The following is a 15,850-nucleotide window of genomic DNA, read 5'->3' on the forward strand; positions in this document are numbered from 1 at the left end:
TTAAAGATTTTTTTTTCTCATACAAAACTTTAGAATTTTAAATTATTTGTTTAAGATGAAAATTGCCAGCTTTAAAAGATCTTCATTAATGTATATATAATAGTCATGACCATATAGTAGAAATAATAGAGAAAAGCAATTCTCTCATCTTGGGCAATGGTCAGTAATCAATCATTCAATGAGCATTAGGCCCTGGAGATACTAAGATAAAAAACAAAGCAGTCCTATCAATTAAGGATATTATACTCTATTGGAACAAATACCAGGTACATGTATTAATAGGTACAGAGATATGTTTGTGACTAAATATTGTATGTATATACAAGTATATACAAAGTGACCTCAAAATCTTTATTTAGTTTTAAGCTTTAACATGTATGTATGTGTGCGCACACACACATATGTATATGTAACCACACACACATATATATGTAACCAAATAGTGATAGACACATTAATTCTCATTGCATAAGAATGAAAAATGTGTATTCTAAATAAGTTTCTTTATTTGATCTGTAAATTCAGTCCCACTTTCTTCTGAATAATTTTTCCATTCATCTTTCCCAGATTCCCTCTGATATTGATACAGTAACAACTGAAGGACTTACTGAAGTAGAAGAAACAAAAAGAGGAAAAGAAAAAGTAATAATTCCAGAATTTCTGAATAAGGAGACCATTTCCATTCCAACACTACTTAAAGTGTTCCAAAGCATAAGAGATGCACAAGATAACCATCGTTTTTTTGATGATGAAAAGATGGAAAACACTTTTTTTGAGGTTGGCTATGATATCATAATTGTTTCATCTCTTTTATATATCTCATATATAGGGAGACATGTTGTTCTGAATATCCTATTCATATGCTTTTAAAAATTTATTGTGACACAGAAAATAAAAACTTAGTGTGACTAAGACTCAGGAGTTCTATCATCTGAAGTTTCTTGGGATTTTAATCTCCATATTCCCCATACTAGTAAAATAAATGAATTAAAATAAAAATCAATCAATTAATTCAGCTTCTTTTTTTCTTCTTCCAAAGGTTTTCAAAAAAGTATACCAGGTTATAGGTAGCAATAACTTGGAGCCAGTTGAACTTGCTTCTCTTCTCAAGCACCCTTTCATTCAAGATTTACTTTTAACTTATAAGGAATACAAACTTCCAGTGAGTATTATAAGAAAGTTACTTTCTTTGCTACCATCCTCTTTTAGCATTTTAATAGCATAAAATTATTTTCATGGCTATCATCCTCTCAGCATTTTAACAGCATGAAATTACTCTATAAGCTGTCTGTCAGACACTTCTAGGGCTATGTAAGATGTGTTTTATGTGAAAAAGCATTTCTCCTTTGTAGAAAAGAAAAATCAAAGTTTTATGATTAAAATAAAGTCCATTCTAACTTTGTCAGAAATTATACCTGTGGTTTTATAATTAAAGGCTCCATCTATGCTTTTAAAATCATTCTGTATGAAAATGTTTATATTCTTCCACCTGAGTTAGTCTATTATTTTCACAAATGTCATTATTTGATTTAATACAAAATTTATCTACATCATGCAAAAAGCATATTTCCCCAAAAGTAGCATCCAATCATATAACAGATTTTTTTTTAATTTTAACAAATCAAGTTAACAAGTATTACTAAGTGTTTACTATATATCCAATCTTTTGCTGGCTTCAGTGGAAGTTGTAAAGAGGAAGATATAACTCCATCTTTAAGGAGCTTGCAGTCTTATTTGGAAGACAACTTACTATTCATTGAATATTTAAGCTATAAAAGGTTATCTATAAACAAGTGTCTCAATCTTTTGAAAACCTGAATTCTGAAAAGATTAAGAGCTTTTGGTGAGCTGAAATAGGGAAGGCTAAAACAGGATATGGGACTTGAACTTTCAGGATACCTAGGATTTAGAAAATGTTGTAAAGATTCATGTGGCCTGTGAAGACCGTGTATTTTTAAATCAGCAGGAGTCAGGAATTCAGGTTAAGGGAAAATCGTCAGTCTTTATTCTCAGTGAAGAAGGATCAGAGGTGGAAGATAATCGGAGATAGCAATGTGTGCAGCTGAGTCAAGAAGCTAGCTAGATCAGCAGCCACATGACCAGCAGCTAGGAGTATGGAACCCAGGCCCAATCTCTCCCAGCTTCTCTTCCTGTCTCTCTCTCTGCCTCCACCCACCAAAATCGTCATTTCCTATACAACACATCAGGACTTGCACGGAGAATGGGCGGGGGCCATTCTTTATCCAATCATGTATATTAATAAGAGTATAGCCCAATTACTATTTAGCCTCATGTACTTGGGACCTCAGTGCATCAACTCAAACCTCAGCCCATTACAGTGGCCCACTAAGTGGAAAGAATAGCAAAAATATGGAATCAGGAGCAGACATTGTTAGTGAGGAGAACAGTGACTATTGGAGATTAATAATGAAAAATTATAGAAGTTACATAGGTAAGAAGGTGCTAGAACATAGAAGGCTTCTCAAGCAAGAGAATGTCTTGATACAAAGTGTATCCATTTCACCTCTGACCATATCATTGTCTCTTGGTCTAAGAATGCTCATTTTTACTTTATTTTATATTTCTCATACTTGATAATTTAATTAGCTGTGATACCTTAAAATTTTTGATTAAGCTTCCCTATTTTTTTATAGTTTATATACCATAGTTTAAATATATTATAGTTTAAATACCATAACTAGTCCCACTGGATAATTGTGCAGAAAGAAGGAGGGAGGGAGAGAAAGAGATGGAGGGAGGAAAGAAAGAGAGACAGCAAAATAGAGGCAGAGAAACAGACAGACAGAGACAGAGAAAGACAGAGACATAGAAAAACAGAAACAGACACAGAAAGACAAAATCAGAAAGATGAACAGAGACAGAGGGGGAGAGAAGAGAGGGAAGAAAAAAAGGAGGGAGAGAAACAGAAAAGGAAGGAGGAAGGGAAGAAGGGAGAAAGTGAAGGAGAGAGGAAGGGAGGGAGGGAATCAGAAATAATAGCAACCAGAATGATTCCCTGAAAATACTTTAGCTGAAATTCTTCCTTTCATCTTTCTCTCCCTTCACATCCACTCTGTCTTCCTGTCTACCTAAAACATCTAGTGAGATATTAGTGAGCAAATAATGACTGATGAATATGTTCAACAGTGAAAGTTGACTGATAAACCCTATAGTCACATTTAGTCTCAACTCTTAATTTTCTTGCTTTGAGTAATCAATCAATCAATCTCATAAAATACTCCTTGTTTTCTTATAATTGATAAAAAAAAATTCACTTAAGCAATACAATAAATCCAGCATCATTTTTCCCTCCAAACATTCACTCAGTCAAAGCATTTGCTATGTGTCAGACACTGTGCTAAGTGCTGGAGATGCAAAGAAAAAGGAGGGAAAAAAACAGTCCTTGCTTTCAATCAGCTTGCAACTTAACAGAGCAGCTATGTGCAAACAAGATAGTTACAGAATAAATTGGGAATAGTTTCAGAAGGAAGGCACAAAGATTAAGGACTGGGAAAGATTCCTTGCAGAAGATGAAGTTATCTGAAACTTGAAGGAAACCAGGAAAGCCAAAGATGAAGATGAGGAGGAAGAAAGTTCAGGGGTGGGAAACATATAGTGAAAATGCACCTATTTCAGGGATGGAATATCCTATGGGAGGAACAGCAAAAAGGTGAGTGTCATTGGATCATAGAGCATAATGAGGGAGGAAGAGTCACATGTACAACTGGAAAGGTAGAAGAGCCATAGTGTATCCTTACACCCGTTTTGTGTTGTTGTTTTTTTTTATCTCATTACAAATGAACTTTAACCACAGTGATGTTATTTTGAGATATTTTTGTAGATAAGTGGAGCAAAAGATAGAGTGTGGTTTTTAAGGCAAAAATGTTTGCTATTATAAACAGTGAGAAATGCAACATGTTGCTAAACAGCTTTTAAATTTGTTACTCATAATTACAATCAGCAGCATTTTCAGATATGCCTAGGAGAAGAAACAATTGTAGCTATTTTGCCACTAATGTGAAATCATTTTGTCATTGCATTTGAAGATTTAATTCCTGTGGGATGGTACCAGCTGTGTGGACTTCAAATATTCTCATATCACCTTCTAATATTTATATAGTTCTCTTTGAATTTTTATTCAATTGAATTCCTCTTTGATTCCTATTCAGTGCTGTTTCTACAGTACCAAAATCAAGTACAGAAGCATTTATTAAGCACCTGCTATATGTCCGACCTTGAGCTAAGTGCTTGGGAACATAAACCAAAACACAGTCTAATGAGAGAGACAATATGCAAAGAAGATGAAGAAAGATTAATTTAGAGATTTATAGAGGCAGTTATCTATGACATAGAGTACCTGGAATCAGGAATACCCAAATACAAATTTACACTTAAATATTATGTGTGACCCTGAGCAAAATAGGGACATTTAAACTCTATTTTTGCTTCTTTATCTACAAAGTGGAGGTAATAATATTTACTTCCTAGGATTATTGTGAGGATAAAATTAGATAAAATGCTTCTACAAACCTTAAATTGTTATATAGTTAGCTATTATTGTTGTTGTTATTGTTACTCTTGGAGATAAAATCAGGAGGAAAGCCCTAACACTAAGGGAGACTAAAAAAAGACTTCTTGCAAACGGGAGGATTTCAGCTAGACTTGAAAGAGGCAGAAGAAACCAGAAGGAATAGTTGAGGAGAAAAATACATTCTATTCTTGTACTTCCCATATAAGGTGCCATTACCTTGGCTTAAAAATCTTTGAGAAATTAAATATATGTGATAGAGAGCTAAAACATAACTTTTTTTAAAAAGACAAATGAAAAACTCATAATTCTATAAGTAGAACAAAAAAACACATATTAAAATCTTCAAAGGAATATAGATTTTTACCACAAAAATAAACCAGATGAAATTTGAAGCTTTATCTTAATGTCTGAGAAATTTGTTTTTAAATCAAGGAAATGCTGCTGTCACTTAAACTCAGACATTTATGAAGCCATAAATTTGGTAAGTACTAATATTAAATTATTTGCTCAGTTAAATGTTTATAATTGCCATTTGAACATTTTTCTCTTAGAATATTAAAGGAATTCTCCAACGGGTTGACCAACTGCAAGTCGTCAATGAAGGGGACCAAAAAGTTATTGAGGAAAAGAAATAAAACAAGAATAGCTTGATTGTGTCAAGAGAGACAATGATCCTTCTGGAGAGCCCAAGTGGACACATGTTGTACATGTGGCTATTTTCATTACAGAAGCAACCACTAATCAAGCTTTGTGAAGAACTGAAGACAAGGTCTTCTTTAGATATCAAGTCTTTTGGAAATTCACCTTGAAGTGTGATCGCAAAATTACAAATGAAAAGGAAGTACTTACTTAAATAGAATGAGAATTAAGCAGAACTTCATGTTGCAGGAACAAAGTACAGTGATTAAATCTGAAAATGCCCTAAAAGACAATGTCACTGTTAGGAGAATTTAGTTCAGAATTTCCCAGGAATTTACAAGATGCATGTGGTATCTGCAGTGCACTCTAATTCAATTCATAATCTTGGACCAAAGACAATTATTTCCCTATATATTTACAAGAGAAACACTGCACAGTGAAAATGTTAATTGTAGACTTCCCCAAGCCATTCTTTCATAACTTTCATAACCTGATCATCTTTTGTCTTTATCTGTAACATGGGTGTTCATGTATGTCTTTAAATAAAATAATGAATTAAATTACATTATTTGTCTCACTTAAGGAAGAATTAAAAATAAAGTAAAAATAAAAACAAGATGATGTGGTGAAAAAACGGAATTCTGATTCTAGAGCTCCTACTAATCAGCTATGTAAACCTAGATAAAGGACCTCCCCTCTCTGAATCTCAGTTTCCTCATTTCTAAAATTTAGATTAGGTTTGGATTTAAGTGATCTTTGAGGTCCTTCATAGCTCTGGAGGTCTGAGGGCATGATACTGCTTATTGACTTTTGTGGTGGCACATCTCTTTGCTAGCAGTAACTCACAATGACTATCCTATCATTGGACAGGATCTTGGATGGCATGGAAGATTCCTGACTATTTCCTCTCTCTCTTTCAATAATTCTAGTCATCTTAAAAAAGAAGTTTTGTTCTCTAATCTGCAAGTGCAATTGTAGGTACTCAAAATTTTCAGTGACCTTTCACAAATCACCTTGAAAAAAGTATCATTATTTGATATTGAAATCAATACTTCTACTCCCTAGAACAATATAAGAAGAAAGAAGATGTGTCCTTCTTGAGTGTCTTAAGAGGGTATCAAAGATACAAAAGGCAGCAATGACAATGAACAAGCAGTTAGGGAGTGGGACCAATAAACAAGAGAGTGATACAATTGTGGATAATAAAAACCAGCAAATGTAACATTTCTACTCATTTGAAGAATCTGATATAATTGGAGATGACAATTTTCCTTCTTCGGGATATCTTTGGGGATGACAATTTTTCTTCTTCGGGATATCTTATAAAATCATAAAGCCTTAGAATTAAGAGAAACTTTAGATGGAGACCATCTAGTTCAACTTCTTATTCATTATTGCAATCTCCTCTACAAGAAAGAGATTATGCAGTCTACTTGAATTGCTCTTGTAAGAGGGAACTCACTTTGTGGGGAATTTTTGTTGTTCTGTTTTATCAAAACATTTTATTTTATACAAGTTTTTCTTAATATATCCTTCACTTTCATACACAAACCCCCCTTTATAACAAAGAATAATGGTTAGCCAAAACTAATACAGCAACCATGTCTTGTTTCATGTGTACCATTATTTACTCAAAGTCCTCTGCTTTTCCAAGGAGGGAAGTGTTTCTCTCATCATTCCTCCTAGAATAAGATTGGCAATTGCATTTAATCAGTGTTCATCTTCTTTAAGTATAATTTTCATTCATATTATAGTCACTCTATAAATTGTTCTCCTGATTCTGATTTCTTCACATTATATCAGTTCATGAAAGTCTGAGTACATTTCTCCAAAATCCTCATGTTTGTCATATTTTACAGCATAATCTTCTTTTACATTTATCTACCACAGTTTGTTGTATTATTCTCCAATGGATTAATCCTTTCTTACATTTTGAAAATAATCTGCCTCCCTCCATAGTCAGAATTCTTTTTATCCCATGTTGTTCATTTGTTTCAACCGTGTCTGATACTTTGTGAAATCATTCAGGGTTTTCTTGCCAAAGACATTGCAGTAGTTTGTCATGTCCTTCTCCAGCTCATTTCACACATGACAAAACTAAGGCAGAGTTTTGACTCCTCTGAGGTCACATAGCTTGTAAGTGTCTGAAACCAGATTGAATTCAAAAAGACTAGATTTCTTATTTCAGCCTTAGCATTCTAGTCAATGAGCCAACTGGCTGCTCTATCCATCTAGTAGGTTACCTTAAAATGAGTTTGCATTTGCAGGAATAGGAAATGGGAATTTCAAAACATCTAGCAGAGTGAAACCAGAATAGAATTACCAAAAAAAAAAATACTATGGAAAATGTATATAAGTGTTGTGCCACAGTTCCCTTTTGATGTCCTGACCTAGTTTCCCCATTGTCCTGTCTGCCTCAGGTTATAACCTTTCCCTCTTAACATTTGATGAGATAAAGGTCTACCTCAGTTGTTCTGCCCCAAAAACCCCAAGCTATAATCATTCCCTCTTAAATGGTTGATGAGATAAAGGTTTTACATCTTTAGGTTATAACCATTCCTTAATGTTTGACAGGATAAAGAATTATCTACTTTAGATGTCATTAGAATATCAATAACCTCCCTCCATTGTGTCATTCTATGTGCCTCCCCCCATTAGGTTATCCCCATCCAGGTACCTCCCCCATTATGTCATTGTTCTTGTTATCCTATAAAAAAGGTTGTCCTCTGATACTTAGGGCTGGACTCTTTGAGATGATAGTCTCATCCAGCCCTGGGACCAAACATGGATCCATTGGTCCCAGTATATCTCTCCATTTAATAAACTATTGAATTGGTCTCTAATCTCTGTCTTGCTCAGTTTCTCTGACATTATATAGGCACAAAATTTTTTTACATTAAAGAACAGTGAAAGTTGACATTTAGTTCTAGATCTAGAATCAAGACCTGGGTTCTAAATTCTGCTTCTGATATTTATTTGAATATAGTAGTATTGCTCAGTAATAGAGAACTCATGGTATAAAAAAGGATTGCACTTTTTTCTGTTTTATTGAAGCATTTTATTTTTTACAAAACAAAAATGACATAGGAATGTCATTTAATCTCTCTGAGCCTTGGTTTCTTCTGTAAAATGAGATTTTGTTATATGGCCTTTAGTAATGCTTTCTAGACCTAAATATGTGATATTCTCATTCTATTAACTAATGCAAGGCATCCTAAAAGTTTTAATGTAGTTTTAAGATACTAAGACTCATAACTACTTTAAGCTACTGAAGCTTAAAACTCCACTAAGACTTTTGGGCACACATATTTGCAGACATTATTACACTCAGTTGTCACAATCTAAAATAAGTAATGAAGGTTTATAGGGTCTGACTGAGCAAGGATTTGCACCCAAGTTATATGACAGCAAATATAATTTTCTTTTCATTATAGCATGATGATGGTATTTAAGAGCAATTAAAGTAACAGTTACCTTACATTGTAACAAGAATTATACTGTTTTCTTCACAACGAGAGTTTTTTATTTGAATTTTAATTATCCTTGGGAAATGGTTCAATACCTTCCTTAGAAATCTTTGGGGGAAAAAATGCTACCCAATTTTATATCCTTCCAACAATTTGGAGACCAACCAGTCCATTTTAATTAGCAAATGAGGCCGTATACATGAAAAAAAAAAATTGGGGGCAGCTAGATGACATAGTGGATAAGAGTACCAAATCCAGAGTTAAGAAGACTCATCTTACTGAGTTTGAATCTGACCTCAAATAGCTTACTAGTCACGTAACCCTGGGCAGGTCATTTAACTCTGTCTCCATTTCCTTAACTGTAAAATGAGTTAAATAAAGTAGTATTTTTGCCAAGAAAACCCTAAACGAACCAAAAATAACTGAACAACAAAAATGGAGAAAATGCTTAAACCTGAGAACACTGCATAAATGTTGGCTGTTAATATTGATATGAAGAGTCTTCAATACACTTAAAATCTCACTGCCAAATAAAATCATCCTCCAGCCCATTTCCAACCTCTTCCTCTCTTTTTCTCCTTTCCCAAAATTTAAAAGTAAACAATAATCCTTTCAGTCATTTTCTAGATAAAAGATTGGGTGAAGTTTCCCAAGTTTGAGCAAATGAATGCAGTATCCCTGTTCCAGAACTGTAGTGATATTTTCCCATCAGAACAAAGAATAGACCAGAGAGTGAGGTATGGAATTTTTTCCTAGTGCTATTATTCTACGAAATGTTAGACCACATGTCAAGCACTGTCAGTGTTATGCAACTACTACTATTTTCTATTCCTATATTTTCTATGCAATCTTTTGACATCTTAATTTTGGCGGATTCTTATTTTCAGTGTTTCAGAACCAATGGGTAAGGTTCTTTGATTTTCAAGGAGAAAAGACTCCAACCAATAAGTATTAAGTATCTAGTGTGTTCAAAGGATATGAATAGACAATTTTCAGATGATGAAATTAAAGTCATCTATAGTCATATGAAAAAAGCTGTAAATCACTATTGATTAAAGAAGTACAAATTACAATTCTGAGATACCACTTCACACCTTTCAGATTGGCTGAAATAACAGGAAAAGATAATGATGAATGTTGGAAAGGATGTGGAAAAACTGGGACACTAATACATTGTTGATGGAATTGTGAAATGATCCAATCATTCTAGAGAGCAATTTGGAACTATGCCAGAAACTCTGCAATCCCTTTGACTCAGCAGTACTACTATTAAGATAAAAGATTTAAAAAAGGTTAAAGAACCTGTTGAGATATGGACCAAATGTTGAAGTCTAGATTTGGGGTACCTAAATGAAATTAGAGTTTAGTTAAGGTCTAGTGGCAGGTTTGGGGTACAGAGAGTCAAACAGAGATCCCCTGCAACCCCCTTGGATTTGGCGCAAGGATACGGCGGTATATGAGGTCTAGTAGCGGCGCGAGTCCCCAATAAAAGTATTTATTAGCCTGAGAGCTAGATTGATAAAAGAGGATTATTATTGAGTCTAGAAGTAGGAGATAGGTGAAGGTAGAGACAAGGAGGGCACTGGACAGAGGGTCCAATGCACAGAGGGTCCTCATATGGCCACCATGTTTGGAATCTCTGCAAATTGGGGTTCCCAGCGGGGCCCTTTTGTAATAGGAGACTTAGCTCGAGGGGCTTTTGGGTGTAGCCCCAAAGTTGGCTCAGATCCCTGTGGGGCTGGGACAGGTCTTCTATTGGAATTCAAAGGGACCAGGATTTGTGAGTCAAAGGGCAATTTACATTAACTGGGGGGGAGGGGGAGTTGGGAATCAAAGATTGGAATCTTTCCCACATCAAACCCACATGTGCAAAAATGTTTGTATCAACTCTTTTTATGTTAATAAAGAGTTGGAAAATGAGTACATGCCCATCAATTGGGGAATGCTGAATAAGTTGTGGTAAGAAAAGCCTGGAAAGATTTATATGAACTGATGCCTAGTGAAACTAGCAGAACCAGGAATACATTTGTACACATTAACAGCAAGATTATGCAATGATCAACTATCAAAGATTTGGATTTTCTCAATGGTTCTTTGATCCAACACAATCCCAATAAACTTTGGATAGAAAACACCACATACATCCAAAAAAAGAACTATGAAGATTGAATGTAAATCAGCCCATGCTATGTTCACTTCTTTTTCATTGTTTTTTTCCTACCCTCATGGCTGTTTCCTTTGTTCTGAGTTTTCTGTCCCCAACATGATTCATGAAGAAATATATATTTAAAAAGTTAATATACATAAAAATAAAATAAATTATCTAGTAGCATGTTAGATACAGGAAATACAAAGGGGAAAAAATGAAGCAGCAACCAATTATAATAGACATTCTCAACAAAGTTGTGAAATCTTAATGGAAAAAGCCTTGAAAAACAGAAAATATCATAATCTCATGATTTTTTTAATGAAACAGTATTGGCTAGATGACACAATGTTATGATTGCATTCAGTCTTAAGAGTCCATGATTTCAATCCCAAATGACCAAGAATTAGAAAAAAATGGAGGTTAACTATTAGGTACTATAGTTAGAAGGAAATTTAGAGATTATCAAATTCAACTTCTTCATTTAATAGATGAGAGAATTGGAAATGCAATTATGTCATTAAGATCACAAGCTAAGTATAAAAAAAACCATGAAATGCTGCAGTGCAAAGACTGTAGGGCAAATCATTTGGAGTCAGTCTCTGGTTTTTAATCCAAGTGATGAGGTCTAGATATGGGGTACCTAAATGAAATTAGGGTTTAATTGAGGTCTAATGGCAGGTTCAGGGTACAGAGAGTCAAATGGAGCTCCCCTGCAACCCCATTGAATTCAGCCCAAGGGTATGGCCTTATATGAGGTCTAGTAGAGATGCAAGTCCCCAGTAAAAGCATTTATTGGCCGGAAAAGCTAGATTGATAAAAGAGGTTTATTATGGGGTTTGGAAGTAAGGAAATAGGTGAAGGTAGAGATAAGAAGGGCACCGGACAGAGGGTCCAGTGGACAGAGGGTCCTGACATGGCTAGCATGTTTGGGACCTCTGCAAAGAGGGGGTCCCAGCATGGCCCTTTTATAATGGAAGACTTAGATAGAGGGGCCTGTGGGTGTAGCCCCAAAATTGGCTCAGATCTGGGTGGGGGTGGGACAGGTCCAGATCTTCTATTGGAATTCAAAGGGATCAGGATCTGTGAATCAAAAGGTAATTACATTAACTAGGAGGGGTTGGGAATCAGAAAGAAAGGAATCTTAAACAGACCACATCCACATCATTAGTAATGTCATTTGCTACCTAACTGTCCTTGACATTATCTAGACACTTAATCTCCTTGGCATGTCTTTTCCTTTCTAAAATTAGGATGTTGGTTATAAAGGTAAGTTATTATTATTTTAGGTCACAAGCAATGTGTGTTCTTAAATGGTATAGCATGGTTATTGTGATTATTTCTGTGAAAAATATGGCTCTCTTTCTATTCCAAATGCTGCCCTATACTAAGGAATTTCAATATGCATGTTATTTACTGATCCATCTAACACACAGGCCTTCCACTTCTTCAATTTCCTTAATTCTTATGAACTACACATTGACACTACCTCAATTACATGCTATCTCAGCCATACCCTTAATTTTACCATAACCTATAAGAGTTATAAAACACACCCTTAGTTCCATGATCATAAACTCTGAAATTCCTCTGGTTATACTAATATGTTTTTACTATTTCTTCCTGCAACTCATTTAACCTTTCCTTTAAAAATATTGATGCTATGGAGCATATTTGATTAATATTGATACTACTTCATTGTTGGTGGTACCTTTTTAGCAAGGTGCTATTGATCCATTTCCCCATGTCTCACTTTCCCTAAAGTAATATTTTGTTCTCACTATGACCCCCAGCCCTTCCCACCTTCACTGTTCTCCCATGAGCTACTGTGGCTTCACTCTCAGACTTAGAACTGAAGGATACCTTGAAAGTCCTCTAGTCTGATACAACTTTGTTTTATATATGAGGAAACTGAGGCACAGAGAAGTTTCATGATTGACTAGACATACAAATGCTTAATCTTGACCTTCTAATTAACCATTTCAGTTTTCCATTGCCCCTTGTCTACTTGGGCCATCACACTGATGCATCAGTAGACCTCCCCAAACCTGGATTGCCCTCATCATCCACCACTTTCACTCCTACTCATATGCTGCTGAATAGTACTAGATAATGTCATAAAACTCTTATTTTAAGCCAGGCTCAATTTAGGCCAATTTTGTGACACAGGTTTGAGATCAGAATGCAATAAGCTACCCTCCAAAACAACTTTACTTAAGATTTAAAAGAAGAAGAAGAGAAGACACAGCTATCCTTTCATGTTTATTTTCATTCACCATAGAAACCAGCTGCTCTAAACAAAAAATTAACATGTCAGGCAATGGGCATTCCACTAAAACCTCCAGCTACTTCCCTATAGACTGGGTTATTTATACCTCCAGTAGCAAGGAAGCTAAAACAATGACAATCTGGAGAGCACTTTCAAATCCTCCTTAAGGGGATACCAGCCTAATCTATATGTATTGAATGTCTCTTGTACCACAATTGTGCTGAGTGGGTCCACTATAAATTTGTTAGCTATTCTCAATTGCTATAAAGAAATAATTTGAACTTTATCAGTAGTAAGGTTCTTTCCAACACTAACTCTTATGGAATGTTAATATTCTTTTGTTTATTTCTTTGTTAATTATTTTTTTTGTTCTGGGAATTTAGGGTATTTCCTTCCAAAACATTAATGTTCCCAGATTTCAACAGACCTAATGAAGAAATATAAATACTGATATTACTTCATTCGACAATTCTAAAGTGTCAATTATGATATTATTTCTAATATCAAAAGCTTCTAACAGCTTCTTTTTTAAGTCCAGAATTTATATTATGGCCATCTGCATCATGCTATCTATCTTCTGAGTTAAATTGGAAGTCAATTTACATATATCAAAAAGAAATATTGCAATCACAAAACCTTAGTATCACAGAGTTGGGGAGTGTGGGGAAACCATAATTTCTCAGAGGCCTTGTCTTGCATCTGAAGAAGACTGATTTCTATAACATGACAATCATTCAGGGTTTTTTTTTCCTTGAAAATTTCTACTGAGGAATCCATTATCTCCTGAAGTAATTCTTTTTCACTCTGATGAAGGGAGTTTTTGTTAGGAAGAAAATTTTTCCTTTCATCTTGCCTAAATCTGATTTTTACAACTTTTACCCATTCTTCTGAATTCTCCTATGTATAGTCAAAAATGAGTCTAATTTTTTTTCTTCACATTAGTTCCTTCCTCAAATACTTAAATACATGGTCTCCCTTAAATAAATGGTCTCCCTTCCTCCTATTCTTATCTCTAAGCTAAACATTCTCAGTTCTTTTAATTTATGCCCAAATCACATAATAACGTCTCTTCATTATCCCAGCTGCCCTTCTCTGGACACATTCCCCCATTCCTATGTATTTCTCCATAACATTAATGTTGCTTATAAAAACATTATATTACCAATAAATTATCTGAACATAAACTTGTATAATAAATATATTACTATTTTAATTAAAGAATCAACTTAATGATGTTTACCAGCAGACAAAGTTTTCATAATTCATTCAAATATCTATAAAACTCTGCTAGTTCTGGAAGGAACTTTAGCAATCACTTCCTCCAACCATCCTACTGCTAAGGAAAATAGGACCCAAAGAGTTCTGATCTTGCTCAAAGTGACATCACCAACTAGTGCTATATCCAGGTGTAAAGTCTAGAACTCTCTATATAGATTAATATAATAGGTCCCTATCCCTTGTAGCATGCATTTAAGAGGTTCCTCCACCCTTGCTTTGAGACTTGTTCTTCTAGCTATTCCTTATCTTCAGGAGACCTTATCAAAACATGGGTATGCTCAAATGTGTCTATTTATTATGCCTATGTATGACAATCACTGTGTTTAAATTGGTTGATGAACTAGAAAAAAGGATGTTGCAGGGTGCAACATGTAATTATAAAAAAAATAAAGGCAGCTTTTGGTGGTTGAGTCTTATGAGTAACTTTCAGGAAGATAAGATGTGATTTGAGAGGACAAGAAAGGAGGCAAGTAGAGGAAGGAAAGTTCTTTCCCTTCTGTAAAGTATTATTCAATCAGGGCCCACAGTCCTAACATAGAGCTTGAATTCAACTAGTGTGATTTTATATCAGAAGTCTCTAGTCAAAAGTCTCTAATTATTTTGCTTCCCTTTTTTTTTCTCTTTTACTTTCTTTGTCTCTAGCATTAATATCAGGAATACAAAAACATCTACTAGCAACAGTGATGAAGGCAGTGTCTTCTGGAGTAGTTTCAGCCATAGCAACAGTAACAAGATTGTTCATGTGCTGAGGAAAAATGTTGACCTCCAAGTGGGTAACTCTCTCTCTCCTCTTCCTCCTCCCCCAAGATCCTTGTTGGTTCCAGATCAAACTGTGTCAGTGAAAGTAAATCATAAAGTGCTCAATTATCAGCCTTGGAAAAATATTATTACATACAGACTTCTGATATAAAATCACACTAGTTGAATTCAAGCTCCATGCTAGGACTGCGGGCCCTGATTGAATAATACTTTACAGAAGGGAAAGAACTTTCCTTCCTTTACTTGCCTCCTTTCTTGTCCTCTCAAATCACATCTTATCTTCCTGAAAGCTACTCTCGAGGGTTAGAGTAAATCTTTTTTTTTTTTTTTTCCTGAGGCAATTGGGGTTAAGTGACTTGCCCAGGATTACACAACTAGGAAGTGGTAAATATCTGAGGTCAGATTTGAACTCAGGTCCTTCTGACTTCAGGGCTTGTGCTCTATCTACTGTGCTACCAAGCTGCTCAGGGTTAGGGTAAATTGAAGAATTGGAATGTCAGGGTACTTGAGGAGTTATCAATATGTATTCCAAATTCTTATGAGAGCAGGAGATAGAAGAGAAAGCTGTATTGATAGATAACAACCACCAGTTTCTGGAATGGTTGATAAATTTGTATAGCATGAACTACAAAAGAAGAATTGTTTAATAAACATGGTAGAGAAAGCATGGAAGTGACAATGGAGAGCAAAGAATATTGAGACTCTTCAATTTTTCTATGACTAGGGAGTTAGTGGCATACAAAAGTATAGCACTGGAAAAT

The 15,850-nt window shown here is 34.8% G+C and overlaps 1 protein-coding gene across 2 annotated transcripts in view; it reads left to right on the top strand.

Moving 5' to 3' along the window:
• The window catches only part of SPEF2 (sperm flagellar 2), a 264,940-nt gene extending 249,752 nt beyond the window's left edge, over nt 1–15,188 (top strand). The window contains exons 36-38 of one of the 2 annotated variants that reach the window (XM_031964155.1): nt 568–777; nt 1,040–1,162; nt 14,973–15,188. In XM_031964155.1, the coding sequence (XP_031820015.1) occupies nt 568–777; nt 1,040–1,162; nt 14,973–14,978 (339 nt within the window). In that variant the 3' untranslated portion in view covers nt 14,979–15,188. Of the gene's footprint in view, nt 1–567; nt 778–1,039; nt 1,163–5,082; nt 5,779–14,972 lie in introns of those variants that run through there. The other variant, XM_031964152.1, reaches the window with a different exon arrangement.
• Nucleotides 15,189–15,850: the final 662 nt, after the last annotated feature.

Source organism: Sarcophilus harrisii, chromosome 1 (genome assembly GCF_902635505.1).
Source record: "Sarcophilus harrisii chromosome 1, mSarHar1.11, whole genome shotgun sequence".
Lineage (NCBI taxonomy): Eukaryota > Metazoa > Chordata > Mammalia > Dasyuromorphia > Dasyuridae > Sarcophilus > Sarcophilus harrisii.